The 15,988-nt window shown below is 40.9% G+C and overlaps 1 protein-coding gene across 1 annotated transcript in view; it reads left to right on the top strand.

The window, feature by feature from the left end:
* YME1L1 (YME1 like 1 ATPase) overlaps positions 1-15,988 on the top strand; it is a 46,752-nt gene that overhangs the window by 9,968 nt on the left and 20,796 nt on the right. The window contains exons 3-7 of the mRNA XM_062211143.1: positions 4,880-5,042; positions 9,618-9,716; positions 12,101-12,210; positions 13,783-13,933; positions 14,315-14,398. Coding sequence (XP_062067127.1) covers positions 4,880-5,042; positions 9,618-9,716; positions 12,101-12,210; positions 13,783-13,933; positions 14,315-14,398 — 607 coding nt within the window. The remainder of the gene's footprint in view (positions 1-4,879; positions 5,043-9,617; positions 9,717-12,100; positions 12,211-13,782; positions 13,934-14,314; positions 14,399-15,988) is intronic.

Raw genomic sequence — 15,988 nt, 5'->3', positions numbered from 1 at the left:
TTAATTAGATGAAAAGCTTGACTTTTACACTTTCCTTTTAAACTCTTTGTCTAGTTCCTATTGCCTCTTTCTATGGACAGTTCATTATTTTTCTACTCCCTGACACTCTTCTCAAATTATAGTCAAAGAGAGCCTGACTACTAACAATATACCATTTAGTAGTTCCCCTATATCTGGTGTGGGATAAATTCCAGCACTTCAGTGGATGCCTACAATGCTGGATAGTAGCAAACCATAAGAGTTTATTATGGTTTTTTGTTTTTTGCTATTCTTACGTACCTATGATAAAACTTAACTCATCAGTTAAGAACAGCAAGACATTAACAACAAATCATAATAAAATAGAACAATGATAATAATAAACTGTAATGAGAATTATGTGGATGTGGTTTCTCTTTCTCAAAATACTGTGCTGTAACCACCTAACTTTGTATTGATGGTGGGTAACTGAGGCCAGAGACAGAAAAACTGAGAATCAGGAGGAACAGCTTTCTATAACAAAATTGCTATGTGCAGAAAACTTACGTCCATTTTGGAAATGTTACAAAATACTAATGTAAGTTTCAGAAATAAAATTCATCTGTGATCCTGTTCTCCAGAAATAATGCTGTTAACATTTTTAATGTATATTTCATATCTTTTCTCCTTTGCTTCTTTGTGGTAATTGGATTATACTGTGCATGCTGATTTAGATTGTTTTGTTCATCTAATAGTTTTATGCCATACCATATATATATTTAAAGATCTCTTTATTTGAAGGGCAGAGTGATGGAGATGAAGAAAGTGAGATCTTCCAACCACTGGTTGACTCCCCAACTGCCCCCAAAAACCAGGGCAGGGCCAGACTGAAGTCAGGAGCTAGGAACTCCATCTGGGTCTCTCATGTGGGTTGGCAGGAACCCGAGTATTTGCACCGTCAGTACCTGCTGCCTTCTAATGTGTTAGCGGAAAGCTGGATTGGAAACAGAGGAGCTGACACCACCCAGCACTCTGAAAGATAGGGGATGCTGGCATCCCCAACAACACGGTTGTTACAGTTCTTGTACCTAAATATTTGATGATTTCATCAAGTGAAATTGCTGAGTCAGTGATGAAGAATATTTTAGGGGCTTGGAAAATAAACCCTAGAAGTTCAGTGTTCAGTTTGGGCCTAATAGTGTCAAGTGCAGAATTTATATTCTTTTTTTCTAAATATTCATTTATTTATTTGAAAGTCAGAGTTACACAGAGAGAGAAGGAGAGGCAGAGAGAGAGAGAGAAAGAGGTCTTCCATCCTCTGGTTCACTCCCCAATTGGCTGCAGTAGCCAGAGCTGCGCCGATCTGAAGCCAGGAACCAGAGCTGCTTCTGGGTCTCCCACGTGGGTGCAGGGGCCCAAGGACCTGAGCCATCTTCTACTGCTTTCCCAGGCCATAGCAGAGAGCTGGATTGGAAAGAGGAGCAGCCGGGACTAGAACCGGCGCCCATATGGGATGCTGGCGCTTCAGGGCAGGGTGTTAACCCACTGTGCCACAGTGCCGGTCCCAGCAACTAATATTTCTAGGACTGAGATAGAAGAATTATCTAGGAAGAATTCTCCACCGCCAAGCTGAGAGCCTGACCTCGATAGCTTGTTGGAGAGGAGGGCATGGCCCTGGCTCACTGAATGAGAAAGGAATCATTGCTTTATCATACCTGCTTGTGGGAAACCTGTCCTCTAGTGTACTGGAGAAAGCTGTGTCTTGGACATGTGTCCTGCTGGAGAAATTGTTACAAGAGTGGAGCCAGGGGAAGCTCTGGGTACTGCTGGCTGCTGTGACTCCAGATGCCAGGGTTTGGACAAGTTGCATACGTGGCAGGAGCCAGTTGTTGCAGAAGCCAGAGGTGTTGCAGATTAGGGCCTGCAAACCAGACCAGGAACTGAAAACCTTTCCTTCTGCGTGTGTTTCCAGTGGCCTCTACTGACAACACTTAATGTTATACCGGCTGGCGAAGGAGAAATTTTCAAATGATATAGATCCATGTTCATGCAGCCAGCAAAAAGGTTGAAAGGGAGCTAAGAAACAAGTTGAAATTGTCACATCTATCCAGAATTCCTCTCTCTACTCCCTATCTCCTACTGGTTTTCTGTATCGTCAAAAATTTGCTGTGTCTGTCCTTTTTAGGGCTTACTTCTGGTTCTTACCATCCATCAGTCTTCTCCTGGTCCAGTCTGTTTTCTTTAATCCTCTATTTTCTACCAGTAAAAAAACTAATTGTATTACTTTTAAAATTAAATGCAAGCAAAGCTCTCCATGGGTTGACCATAGCCCATCTTACTAGTCCCTTCTTCCTTCACTAAATTTTTCGAGACATTCCAGACCCTTGGATGACTTTTTCTTTACCCCTCTTCCTAGGACTTCATCCATCATTTTTAATAGTTTAAGAAAGAATTTCAAGTGGTTTGTTTCATCATGTCTTTAACTATCTTTTACTGTGTACCAGCATGTTCTGTGCCAGGATATGTAGTTGAGTAAGGTGTGATCTCTGCCTTTGATCCTTACTGTTTTGAAATGGGCTACATTTCAGTCATTTTAATAATGGGGAACTGGATTATAGGAGTATGAATGATGTGTCACATAGCTAGTTAACCCCTGGACATTAATCAAGAGCTATATCATCCATGGATCTTTCTTGACATCAGTCATAAAAATTGGTACTTCACTTGCTGTGTTTATTTTTCTTTCCCTTCCTTTTAAGATTTAGCTGTTTTGGGCTCTAAGAACACATAGTTTTACTTTAGTGTCTACCTGTCAGCCCATGTGGATAAGAAAACTAACCTCTATACTGTTTATGGTTTAAAGGTGAGCATATTTTCACAGGTTTTTGTGATTTTCACACATTTTTTACCTGTTCAATTTTTCTCCTTATTAGAAGTTAGATACGGGTAACTTAGAACTTATCAGTTCAAGAAGGATCTCAGCAGTGAAGCCATAGGAATGAGATGTCCTGTGGTTACAGAGCATACATTTCTTTATCAAGTGGACTTTTGTTTTTGGACACAGAAGAAGCTTTAAAGATATATGGACTGGTGAGGGAGAAAACGATTCTCCCTATTCAAGAGCCTTACCGTTGTCCTCAAATCAATTCTGCACGGTTGAGGAAAGTTCCCTTCAACTTACAGAACAACTTTTTTTAGATTTTTTTACTTATTTGAAAGTCAGAGTGTCAGAGAGAGAGGAAGAGACAGAGAGAGATTTTCCATATGCTGGTTTGCTCCCCAAATGACTGCAACAGCTGGGGCTGAAATAGGCTGAAGCCAAGAGTCAGGAACTTCTTCTGGATCTCCCACGTGGATGCAAGGGCCCAGGGACTTGGGCCATCTTCCCCTGCTTTCCCAGGCACATTAGCAGGGAGATGATTGGAAGTGGAGCAGCTGCATTTTGAACTGGTGCCCAAATGGGATGCCAGTGTCACAGGTGGAGGCTTAACCCTCTAGGCCAGAACACCAGCCCCTATAATAATATTTTTAATCCAGCAAGTAGTTGTTCTCATAGTCTTATCATTAAAAATGTTTGACTGATTGTTGACAGCTTAGCTGTAAATGAGGAACCTTCTCTGAAGAAAGTGAGAAATCTGTCAAGATTTTGACTTGATTTTATGAATCATAATGCTTCATGTGGTTATGATTTTGGTTTGGATGAAAAACTAATTTTTTCTTCACTAATACCAAAATATATCAAGAATAAAATTGGATATAATTTAAAAAATTTCGGCCAGCGCTGTGGCTCAACAGGCTAATCCTCCGCCTTGCGGCACAGGCACCCTGGGTTTTAGTCCTGGTCGGGGCACCGATCCTGTCCCAGTTGCCCCTCTTCCAGGCCAGCTCTCTGCTATGGCCTGGGAAGGCAGTGGAGGATGGCCCAAGTCCTTGGGTCCTGCACCCACCTGGGAGACCAGGAGAAGCACCTGGCTCCTGGCTGTGGATCAGCGTGGTGCGCCGGCCACAGCGCGCCGGCCACGGCGGCCATTGGAGGGTGAACCAACGGCAAAAGGAAGGCCTTTCTCTCTGTCTCTCTCTCTCTCACTGTCCACTTTGCCTGTCAAAAATTTAAAAAATAATAATAATAATTTAAAAAATGTTTTGTTTAAATTTATTTGGGGATGGAGCAAGATTGCTGCCATCTGCTGGTTCACTACCCAAAAGCCTGTAAGGTCTGGGCCTGGGGAAGAGCTAGGAACCAGGAGCCAGGAATGTAATCCAGGTCTCCCAAGAGCCCAATTACTCGAGTAATCACTGCTGCCTCCCAGGATGTGCTTTAGCAGGAAACTAGAATCAGGGGCCAGAGCCAGGTAGTAAACCTAGGTACTCCAGTGTAGGATGTGGGCATCTTAACTGCTAGGCTGAGTGCTTACTCTGGGAATAGAATTTTTAAAATGTTTTCAGGATCACATGTCTGACCTCATTAAAACTAGTACTGTAACAATATTTGTATCAACTTATTTTTCAAGTATTAAAAAGACAAAGAAATCAATATATTTTAAAAATCCATGGGGTAGGCATTTGGCCTGGTGGTTAAGATAACTGAGTCTTACATCAGAGTGCCTGGATCTGGGTCCTAGCTTCCTACTAACGTGGACCTTGGGAGGCAGTGGTGCAAGCCCGGTAGTTCATGTAGGAGACCTAGGTGGCACTGCTAGTTCTTAGCTTTGGCCCCTGGCTGTTGTAAGCATTCAGGGAATGAACCACTGGATTGAGGGTGGGAGGCATAGGAGCTCGTGCTCGCTCGCTCTCTTGTTCTCTGTGTCTCTCTCTGTCTCATACAAGTTTTTTAAAATCCATATTGTTCCAACTGATAATAAATTATCTTCAACTTGAATGTTTTGATAATCTTAATTGATTGCCTTCTCATCTTTTACAGCCCGCACTTAACTTAAAGGACCTTGGATTATCCGAATTAAAAATTGGGCAGATTGATCAACTGGTAGAAAATCTACTTCCTGGATTTTGCAAAGGCAAAAACATTTCTTCCCATTGGCGTACATCTCATGTCTCTGCACAGTCCTTCTTTGAAAATAAATATGGTATGTTATATATTTTTAGTTCCACTTAAAATAAGCCATTTTAATACCATCAATAATTATTACAATAGATATCATTTACTGTGGACAAATTCATTCCTGACTTATTTTCTTTATTTCTTTCTTATTTTTATAGTTTTTCATACTGGAATAGTCATAGTAATAGATTTACCGAAAAAGTTGCAGATGCTACAGAATTTCCATGTGACCTTCATTTTGCTTCCCTTCGCTTAGTGTTGCTGTTTTATGACAACATGGTGCATTCAGCCAACATTTGTAACTAAATACAGACTACCTGGACTTCAGCAATTTGGTTTTACCAGATCACTAGATTTTCTCCTAATGTTCTTTTTTTGTTGTTCTAGGATCTAATTCAGCATACCACGTTCATTTATAAATTTTTTTGTTGTTTTAATTTTAGGTGACATATTTATTGGATTCTGGGTGATATACTAAGCTCTGAGAATACCTTGATGAAGAAATAGTCATAGTCCTTGTATGAAATGTTGGCATATTATTTGTCTTTTTTTCTTTTTTAAAGTTCTATTTATTTGAAAGGCAGAGTGACAGAAAGAGAGAGAGAGAGAGAGAGAGAGAGAGATCTGTCTGCTGATTCACTCCCCAGATGCCCACAGATACCAAGGCTGGGGCAGATCAAAGCCATGAGCCCAGAATACCAACTGAGTCTTTTATGTGGTGGCAGGAACCTGAGTCCTTGTGCCATCATGTGCTACCTCCCAGTGCATTAGCAGGAAGGTAGTTCAGAAGCTGAAGGTAGGCACTATGATATGGGATGCAAGAATCCCAGTCAGCATCTTAACCTGCCCTGCTACAACACCCAACTCCTTGACTTTTTTTTTTTTTTTTTAATATTTATCAATTTGTTTGAGAGGTAGAGTTACAGAGAGAGGGAGAGACAGAGAGAAAGGTCCTCCATCCTCTGCTTCATTACCCAGATGGCCACAATGGCCAGAGCTGGGCGATCCAAAGCTGGGAGCCAGGTGCTTCTTCCAGATCTCCCACACTGATGTAGGGGCTCAAGCACTTGGACCATCTTTTACTGCTTTCCCAGGCTGTATCAGAGCTAGATCGGAAGAGGAGCAGATGGAATACGAACCAGAGCCCATATGGGATGCAGGCACCGCAGGCAGAGGCCTAGCCCACTACACAATAGCACAGGCCCTGACATATTTTCAAACTTGAGTCTTTTAACATTCTGCTATTACAATAAATAGACTTATATTACAGTCTGTTGAAAGGGATGTCAGTTTCTTGAGTTTTCTTTGGGTGGCAGTTAAACAAGAAATGGTCAAGTCTTAGAAAATTACCAAAACACTTATTTTATGATAATATAAGAAAAAATTATTTAAAAGGATTTTTTAAAGATTTTTATTTATTTATTTATTTGAAAGACAGAGTTACAGAGAGGTAGAGACGGAGAGAGAGGTCTTGCATCCGCTGGATGGCCGGAGCTGCGTTGATTCAAAGCCAGGAGCCAGGAGCGGGTTCAGGGGCCCAAGGACTTGAACCATCTTCTACTGCTATCCCAAGCCATAGCAGAGAGCTGGATTGGAAGAGGAGCAGCCAGAACTAGAACCGGTGCCCATATGGCATGCCAGCGCTTCAGGTCAGGGCTTTAACTTGCTGTGCCACAGTGCTGGCCCCTAAAATAATTTTTTTTAAAAGATTTTATTTATTTACTTGACAGAGTTATAGACCATGAGAGAGAGAGGGAGACAGAAAGGTATTCTTTCTGTTGGTTCACTCCCCAAATGCCCGCAACAGTCAGAGCTGCGTCAATCTGAAGCCAGGAGCCAGGTGCTTCTTCCAGTCTCCCACACGGGTGCAGGGGCCCAAGCACTTGGGCCATCTTCTACTGCTTTCCCAGGCCATAGCAGAGAGCTGGATTGGAAGAGGAGCAGCCGGGACTAGAACCCGGAACCGATATGGGATGCTGGCACTGCAGGTGGAGGATTAACCTACTGCGCCACTGCGCTGGCCCCCTTAAAAGAATTTTTTTAAAAAATTATTTTAAAAGGTAAAGAGGCAGAAAGCTTTCTTTTTTTTCTCTCTTTTTTTTAATTTGATAGGTAGAGTTATAGAAAGTGATTGAGAGACAGAGAGAAAGGTCTTCCTTCTGTTGCTTCACTACCCTAATGGCTGCTATGGCCGGCTCTGCGCCAGTCCAAAAGCTGGGTGCTTCCTCCCGGTCCCATGCGGGTGCAGGGATCCAAGCACCTGGGCTCCACTGCCCTCCCGGGCCACAGCAGAGAGCTGGACTGGAAGAGGAGCAACTGGGACTAGTACCTGGCGCCCCAACCAGGACTAGAACCCGGGGTGCCGGAGCCGCAGGCGGAGGATTAGCCACGTGAGCCACAGCGTGGGCCTTCATTTGTTTTATTAATTACATGAACCACATGAGGTGGAGTCAGAAACTAAAGCCATTGGACTCCCGCTTTGATGAACTCAGACACCCTGATAGGGATAAGGGCAAATTAGGCTAGGCTGAACATTCATCGCTAGGAACAAATGTTTTTTTAGTATTTATTTATTTTACTTGAAAGTTACAGTCACACAGAGAGAGGAGAGGCAGAGAGAGAGAGAGACAGGGAGAGGTCTTCCATCCGATGGTTTACTCTCCAGATGGCTGCAAGGGCTGGAGCTACACCTATCCAGACAGGAGCCAGGAGCTCCTTCCTGGTCTCCCTCACTGGTACAGGGGCCCAAGGACTTGGGCCATCTTCTATTGCTTTCCTAGGCCACAGCAGAGAGCTGGTTCGGAAGTGGAGCAGTTGAGTCTTGAACCAGCGCCCATACGGGATGCTGGCACTGCAGACTGCTGCCCCACCCGCTACACCTTGGCCCCCAGGAACAAATTTTTAATTCAGTACAGTGATAATATTCCAGGAACAAAAGAGCAACTTGAGTAATTTATGGGAAAGTTTGATTTAAAATTTGTACTTTTGACAAACAATTCATTTCCTAGTTCTTTTTGTTCTTCCTTTGTCTTTATTTCATATAAAGACATAAAGAGAGGCTGGCGCTGTGGCATTGCTGGTGAAGCTGCTGACTGCAACTCCAGCATCCCATATGGGTGCTAGTTTGTGTCCTGGCTGTTGCACTTCCAGTCCAGCTCCCTGCTAATGCCCTGGGAAAGTAGTGGAAGATGGCCCAAGGGCTTGGGCCCCTGTACCCATGTGGGAGACCTGGATGAAGCTCCTGGCTTCACCAGCCACTGCAGCCATCTGGAAGATTCTCTCTCTCTCTCTCGCTTTCTCTGTAATTCTTGACTTCGAAATATATAAATCTTAAAAAAAAAAAAAGATATGAAGAAAGAAAGATTGAGACAAAAACATTTCTGAACTTGGCATAGACTAACAGTCCGCTTCTGTTGTCTCTACACTTCCTTCTAAAGTATTTGACCCATAGCAAGGATTCAACTAAGTAAAACTTTTATTATTCTGATTATTCCTACTACTGTTCTAACTTACATATTTATATTTACTTTTAAGATTGTTTCTCAAATTGCCAGCTGCTTACTAGGTTTGATATTAGGAAGGAGTTTCTTGACTCCAAGGACTCTGAAGAATCCCTGTATTCTAGGTGAGACACACAGATAGGTAATAGCCTTTGTTTCTTTTGTTGCCGTTACCAGTCCTATCCCTAGGATCCTGGATGTAAAGTAGCCTGGGTGTGTAGTCAAGAGTAGGAGTTAAGAAGTGTCACTTGAGGCTGGCGCCATGGCTCAATAGGTTAATCCTCCGCCTGTGGCGCCGGTATCCCGGGTTCTAGTCCAGGTAGGGGTGCCGGATTCTGTCCCTGTTGCCCCTCTTCCAGGCCAGCTCTCTGCTGTGGCCCTGGAGTGCAGTGGTGGATGGCCCAAGTGCTTGGGCCCTGCACCCACATGGGAGACCAGGAAAAGCACCTGGCTCCTGCCTTCGGATCAGTGCGATGCGCCGGCCGCAGCACACGAGCCTCAGCGGCCATTGGAGGGTGACCCAAAGGCAAAGGAAGACCTTTCTCTCTGTCTCTCTCACTGTCCACTCTGCCAGTCAAAAAAAAAAAAAAAGTGTCACTTGAGTAGTGATTTTTTTTTGAGTATTGATAACTCAACAGCTATGGAAGAAACTTTCCTCATTCTCAGTGGCTATGGAAACTTTAAGAGGAAAAGCTAACAGTAGCTGAGATTTATAATATTTTATCACATCCTTAGAGCTTTTGAAAATGTCACTAAGAAATATCAACTTTTATCTCTTTTTTTACTCTTAAAGTAATTTTAGCTTAAACAGTCCTATCTTTTACCTTTTTTCATTTGAAATTGTTTTGTTGGCTGCTATATTTATGTACTAAATAAAAAAGATACTCTAACCAATAAGTGATAGTAAACTGAAGAACTATGAGATTTAAAGTAATTAACAATACTTTAGATGTTTATAAAAGCCAAGTTGTATTATGGACAAATAAAAGGTAAGACTCATTATTTTCTTAATATTTGATAAAATTATTTTTATTTCACATGATTTTTGTAGTTTTAATTTTTTCAATTAGAAAATTTATGTTTTTGCAATTTCCTTCCAGGTTACCTAGATATGTTTAGTGCTTTGCGTTCCTCATGTTTGTATAGACATCATCCAAGAACTCTTCAAAGCCTTTGTTCAGATCTTCAGTACTGGCCAGGTATGAAGCAGTAATTGCATTTTGAGTGGAAAAAAAAGATAGATTTTGTATGTTAAGACTTGTCTTCCTTAATGGTATTAATGATTACAAACATTCCTTTGCAATTCACTGTAGGACTTTAAGGGTACTTGGAATTCATTTGTTTGGGTACCTCTGTATAATTTTTAATGTAGAAATTTATAATAGGAGCCATAGTAAATCAAACTCTAGGCAGCTTGCTTATACCTGTTACAGAATGATTGACTAAGCACATTTGCTTATTTCTCACTTTTTTTTTTTTTTTTTTAACAGAGACAGTGAGAGAGAGAGACAGAGAGAAAGGTCTTCCTTCCATTGGTTCATTCCCCAAATAGCCGCCATGGCCGGCGCTGTGCCAATCTGAAGCCAGGAGCCAGGAGCTTCTTCCTGGTCTCCCATGCGAGTGCAGGGGCCCAAGCAGTTGGGCCATCCTCCACTGCCCTCCTGGGCCACAGCAGAGAGCTGGACCGGAAGAGGAGCAACCGGGACTAGAACCCGGCGCCCACATAGGATGCTGGCGCCACAGGTGGAGGATTAGCCAAGTGAGCAACGGCCCCGGCCCTTATTTCTCACTTTCAAAGGCCTATTGAAGTGAAAAAAAAATAAAAGAGGAAAGAAAAGGAGAAAAGAATCAGAGTAACACCAAATGGGTTTCATTCATGGACCAAAAATTTGAGTTATATATTAGGTGAGATTAAAACTGATAGCAAAATCAAAATTATAATGATTCATATATTTAATGAGTATCAGTCACTAGTGATAGGTGTTCAGTTATAGTGATAATTATAAATGAAGAAGACATGTACCCTGCCTTCATGAAACTTAATAGTAGCATGTTTCAAAGGAGATGAAAATTTCATTTTCTTTTTTTTTAAATTTTTTTTTTTGACAGGCAGAGTTAGACAGTGAGAGACAGAGAGACATAGAGAAAGGTCTTCCTTTTTCTGTTGGTTCACCCCCCTAAGTGGCCGTTACGGCTGGTGTGTTGCAGCTGGCACACTGCGCCGATCCAAAGCCAGGAGCCAGGTGCTTCCTCCTGGTCTCCCATCAGGTGCACCCATGTGGGAGACTTGGAAAAAGCTCCTAGTTCCTGGTTTCAGATTGGCCCAGCACTGGCCATTGCAGCCATTTGGGAAATGAACCAGCGGATAGAAGACCTTTCTCTCTGTCTCTCCCTCTCTCTCTGGCTCTGCCTCTCAAATCTTTAAAAAATCTTAAAAATAAAATTTAAAAAGAACTACAGATTAAGGGTATGGCTACATTAGCCTTATAAGTTATTATATCACATAATTTAAAGACAAAAACACTAAAACAAATGTTTATATGTGTGTGTGTGTATTTTTTTATGTATTTATATTCTATACTCTGCATAATGTCCATGTTGTACAAATTAAAATACTAGGAAAACTTGCAAAGGATGTGAATGGTGTCAACCCACTTAAGAAATTAAATAGTGAATAAAATAAAAATGATTCTTTTCAGAAATTTCCCTCATTTGTAGTCTGGGGAATGTAAAGTGAAGTGGTACTTTTTCTATGAGATTTGCACAAGTAAAATTATATTCTCCTGTATTTGTAAAAGTATAGAGAAAAAAGACTTAATTTCATTCGGTGCTACATCATTATTAACAGCTTTCTTAGAAGGCAGCTTCTTACTGTTGCAATTTAACCTCATAGCTTTTGCTTTTAGGAATTCTCTCTCTGAAGGATAAATGTACAAGAATGTTCACTGCAGTATATGTCCATAACAGGGAGAAAGTTATATAAATTATACCCTGATAAATTTGGAAACTATAATAGCCATTAAACTGTGTGCCCTGTCAGTCCTGTTTTGAAAAATGTCCCTGGAATATTGTTAAATGAAAGAAGGCAATTGGAAAAAAATTGTGCTAATCTAGGATAATTTTTATAAAAAGTGTATGTGCACGCTTATTGGCCAGATAGTCTTGGAATTGTTGACTGATTACCATCTGGGAAGTGGGATTAGGGAATTAGGGAATTATTTGCTACTCTTTAAAAAAAAAATCTTTGTTACTACCAAGAAAATAAAAAATTAATTCTATAAATTCAGTCCATTTTGAATAACAGGGTTTTTTTGGAAATTGTGATTTATTAGAGTTGCTATATTGTTTTCAGACTTAACGTAAATTTTTCTGACTTCTATTACCATTTTTCTCTTGTCAACATAAAATAGAATGTTTAAATTATCTTTTCAGAAGAAGGATGATGGAAAAACTTGTAAATCATGTTTAAATGTCAGGCAAAAGAACTGGGTCAAAAACAGCAGAGATAGTTTATACAGCTTAGAGTTTCAGACTTTCAAAGTCATAGGCATTTTTCTATAGTAAATGGTACTGTTTTATTTAGTTTTCACACAGTCTCGGGGTTTTAAAACTTTGAAATCAAGGACACGACGTCTACAGTCCACCTCTGAAAGATTAGCAGAAACACAGAATATAGCACCTTCATTCGTAAAGGTAACTAGACCTTTTTCTATGTTCCAAAAAACAATCATTTTCAAGTTATTAAAGCAACAAGAACCTTCCATTCTGTTGGCCAATTGATTTTCTTCCTTTCCACTTTTGAGAAGAGAGTAATGATACCTGTTACTCTCTGGCTACTGGACTTGTCTCACCACTTGCTAATTAGACATTTCTCTCCAGTTTTCTACCAGTCTTCACCTGCTTATATATACACCCTATTCTTAAATGTAGCATCCACTCATGCTACAAAACTGAGGATGAACCTAAATTTGTCAGTCTTTCTTCCCTCTCATGTCTGTTAATCATTGAAGTCCTTCTGAGCCAGTCTCCCAATTATTACTTAAATCTCTTTTTCTCTTAATCCCTAGTTCCACTGCCATGGTTAACCATTCTTGCCTAGCTTTTTCTAATGAAGACTCATTTAGTCTCCTTGCCTCTCAGGTTGCTGCCTTCAGTCCTCCACCCACCAGTCTTTTGCTCCAAGTGTATTGTTCTATTTTCTTAAGAAATTCAGTGATACTCAGAGTTTTCCATCATTTGGACTCTACCAGCTGTTTTTTCCACCCACTCTGTTCCTCTGTCCTCTTGGGCTTTTAAGTCTTGTCATAAAAGGTTGCTTGTAGTTTTCGAGTGCTAAAGGTTGTTGTTTCATGCCTCTGTCAAATTGTTCATGGCAGTTGTTCCCTGTGTGTGATTTAAATGTCCCCTTTTTTTTTTATTTGAAAAAGTTACATAAAGTCAGAGCGAGAGAGAGTGGTCTTCCATCCGCTAGTTCACTCGTTAGATGGCCGTAATGGCCAGAACTGTGCCAATCCGAAGCCAGGAGCCGGAAGCTTCCTCTAGGTCTCCCAAACACTTGGCTCATCCTCCATTGCTTTCCCAGGCCACAGCAGAGAGCTGGATCGGAAGTGGAACAGCAGGGACTCGAACTGGTGCCCATATGGGATGCCGGCACTGCAGTCGGCGGCTTTACCTGCTATGCCACAGTGCCAGCCCCTAGATGTCCCATTTTCTATAAGACCTTTCTTGTCTTTGTTAGGTAGCACTTATTACTATACTTAATACTTCTAATATAATGTCACAGTGATTTCAAAACCTTAGTTATTTACCTATCTTTCCCCAGTAGGCTGAAAACTTTTAGGCAGGTCACTTATTTATCTTTACATCTTCTGCATGTGCACAAGGCCAAGTATATGAAAGATACTTAGGAAGCATTTAACAAAATAAGGTTTTTCCTGTACCAGAGATAAAGGTATATGAACACTGAGCCATTAGAACCCTAAGATAACCTGTGGTCTATTAACTGTTTTCATTATACTATAGTTTTCTTACAGAGTGATGCCATTTTCTTTATATTATTACTGATTGTTGCAGGTGTAAGATCCAGTGTTAATTTCCTAGCTATTAAGTAATTCATTGAATGTTAATCTACTTCTTTATTTGGACAATAAAAATTAAATTTGAGGCTTTCAATGGATTTTTATGTGTATGAGTGGTCACAATATTGTTGTAGAGTGTTACTATCTAAGAAGTCAACCAATAATGATATGTTGTTTGTGTACTTAGGGGTTTCTTTTGCGGGACAGGGGATCAGATGTTGAAAGTTTGGACAAACTCATGAAAACCAAAAACATACCTGAAGCTCACCAGGATGCATTTAAAACAGGTTTTGCGGAGGGTTTTCTGAAAGCTCAAGCGCTGACTCAGAAAACCAATGGTAAGTTGACTGGACGCAGTCCCTCTCTGGAAAGAATGACTGAATGGAAGTCATAGTCCTTCAGTTAGGTTAGTGTAGGTACTTTTTTGAAAGTCTGTTTTTTTTCCATTGGTTGTATTCCGCTATATTTGTAACTTAAGCTGTGTGGAAATGCAAATATTTTTGGCAGTTTCATTTTCTCAAGAATAAACAAGTCAAGGACAGACTGCTTGGCTTATGAAGCAGGGTGCTGAAGGATATTATAATTATTGTGCAAAAGAATGCTAGATTCCAAAATTGTGTGTGATATAATACAATCATCAACAGTAATTAATATTTGCATTTTATTGAGCTGTCATATCTCAATGTCATTTGATTGAAGGCTTTTTCTTTCCCTTGCAGATTCCCTCAGGCGAACTCGCCTGATTCTCTTTGTTCTGCTGCTATTTGGCATTTATGGACTGTTAAAAAACCCATTTCTATCTGGTAAAGGCTGTTTTTTATTTATCAGACTTAATATTTCTAAAACTTTTTCTCACTTATTAATTTGATTTATGAGAGAGGACAAGGACAAAGTGAGCTCACATCCACTGGCTTACTCTCCAAGTCCCTGCAGAAGCTGGGGTTACTGAAGCCAAGAGCCAGGAACTCAACTACTTAGGTCAACTGCTGCCTTCAAGTTTGCATTACCAAGAAACTGGAATCATGAGCCATGCCTGGGGGTTAAATCCAGGCAACATGGGCATCCTAATCGGCATCTTCAGTGCTAGGGCAAATGTCAGCCCTAACATTTGTCGATAGATTTCTTTAAATATTCATTTCCTATTCATGTTTAGTCTTAAGATTTAGAGAAAGAGAACATTAATGTTTATGGTTTTACAATCTAGGCCTTTGATTCCTAGTAATAGTTTATTTATCAGATTTTTAGGAAATGACACCTTTCCAATTATAAAATTAAAAAATTATAGTCATAATAGAAATACAAAGTGAAAAAAATCCTCTGTTTCAAAGATAGCTTAATAATCTGAATTTTTCTCTTAAAATTACTTTAAATGAGTCCCATTTTTTTCATGTTGCTGCTCTAAAATGAAATGATGATGTCAGGTTTAAGTGGTCTGAATTACTTTTTCAGCTACAATTTTGCTTTACCCTGTGTTCTGTATTCTTATGATTAAAAATCTATATACTTTAAAAATGATTTAGTAGGCTAAAACTATTGTCCATTCATTCCCCAACTAATGTTTTAAATTTTGTTCTGTTGACTTGAGTATGTTTTTGATGTGTTAAGCATTTCTTTTTAGCCCTGTATTTTTTCTACTTACTTATGCATTTGGAATAGCACTAAGATACCACTTGGGAAGCCTGGGTAACATGTCAGAGTGCCTGGGTTCTAGTCCCAGCTCTGCTCCTGATTCCAGCTTCCTACTAATGTACAACATGAGAGGCAGCAGGTAAAGGTGCAAGTCGTTACGTCCCTGCCCGCCACATGGGAGACCTGTACTGAGTTCTCAGCTCCAGGCTTCGGCTCGGCCCAGCTCTGACTGTTGCAGGTGTTTGAAGAGTGAACAGGCAGATGGCAGATCTCTTTCTGTCTCTGCATTCCAAATAAATTTCACTTTATTAATAACAGTGTTTTTGTCCTCCTCTGAGGAAATTAGAAATTGCTTTGTTTACTTACTTATAACGGCTCTTGTTTGTAAGTTTTTTTTTTTTTTTTTTTTTTTTTTTTTTTTTTTTGACAGGCAGAGTGGACAGTGAGAGAGAGAGAGAGACAGAGAGAAAGGTCTTCCTGTTGCCGTTGGTTCACCCTCCAATGGCCGCCGCGGTAGCGCGCTGCGGCCGGCGCACCGCGCTGATCCGATGGCAGGAGCCAGGTGCTTCTCCTGGTCTCCCATGGGGTGCAGGGCCCAAGGACCTGGGCCATCCTCCACTGCACTCCCTGGCCACAGCAGAGAGCTGGCCTGGAAGAGGGGCAACCGGGACAGGATCGGTGCCCCGACCGGGACTAGAACCCGGTGTGCTGGCGCCGCAAGGTGGAGGATTAGCCTAGTGAGCCGCGGCGCCGGCCTGTTTGTA

This window comes from Lepus europaeus, chromosome 14 (genome assembly GCF_033115175.1).
Source record: "Lepus europaeus isolate LE1 chromosome 14, mLepTim1.pri, whole genome shotgun sequence".
Taxonomy (NCBI): Eukaryota; Metazoa; Chordata; class Mammalia; order Lagomorpha; family Leporidae; genus Lepus; species Lepus europaeus.
Note: the sequence above shows the minus strand (reverse complement) of the source record. Positions and strands in the feature narration are given on the sequence as shown.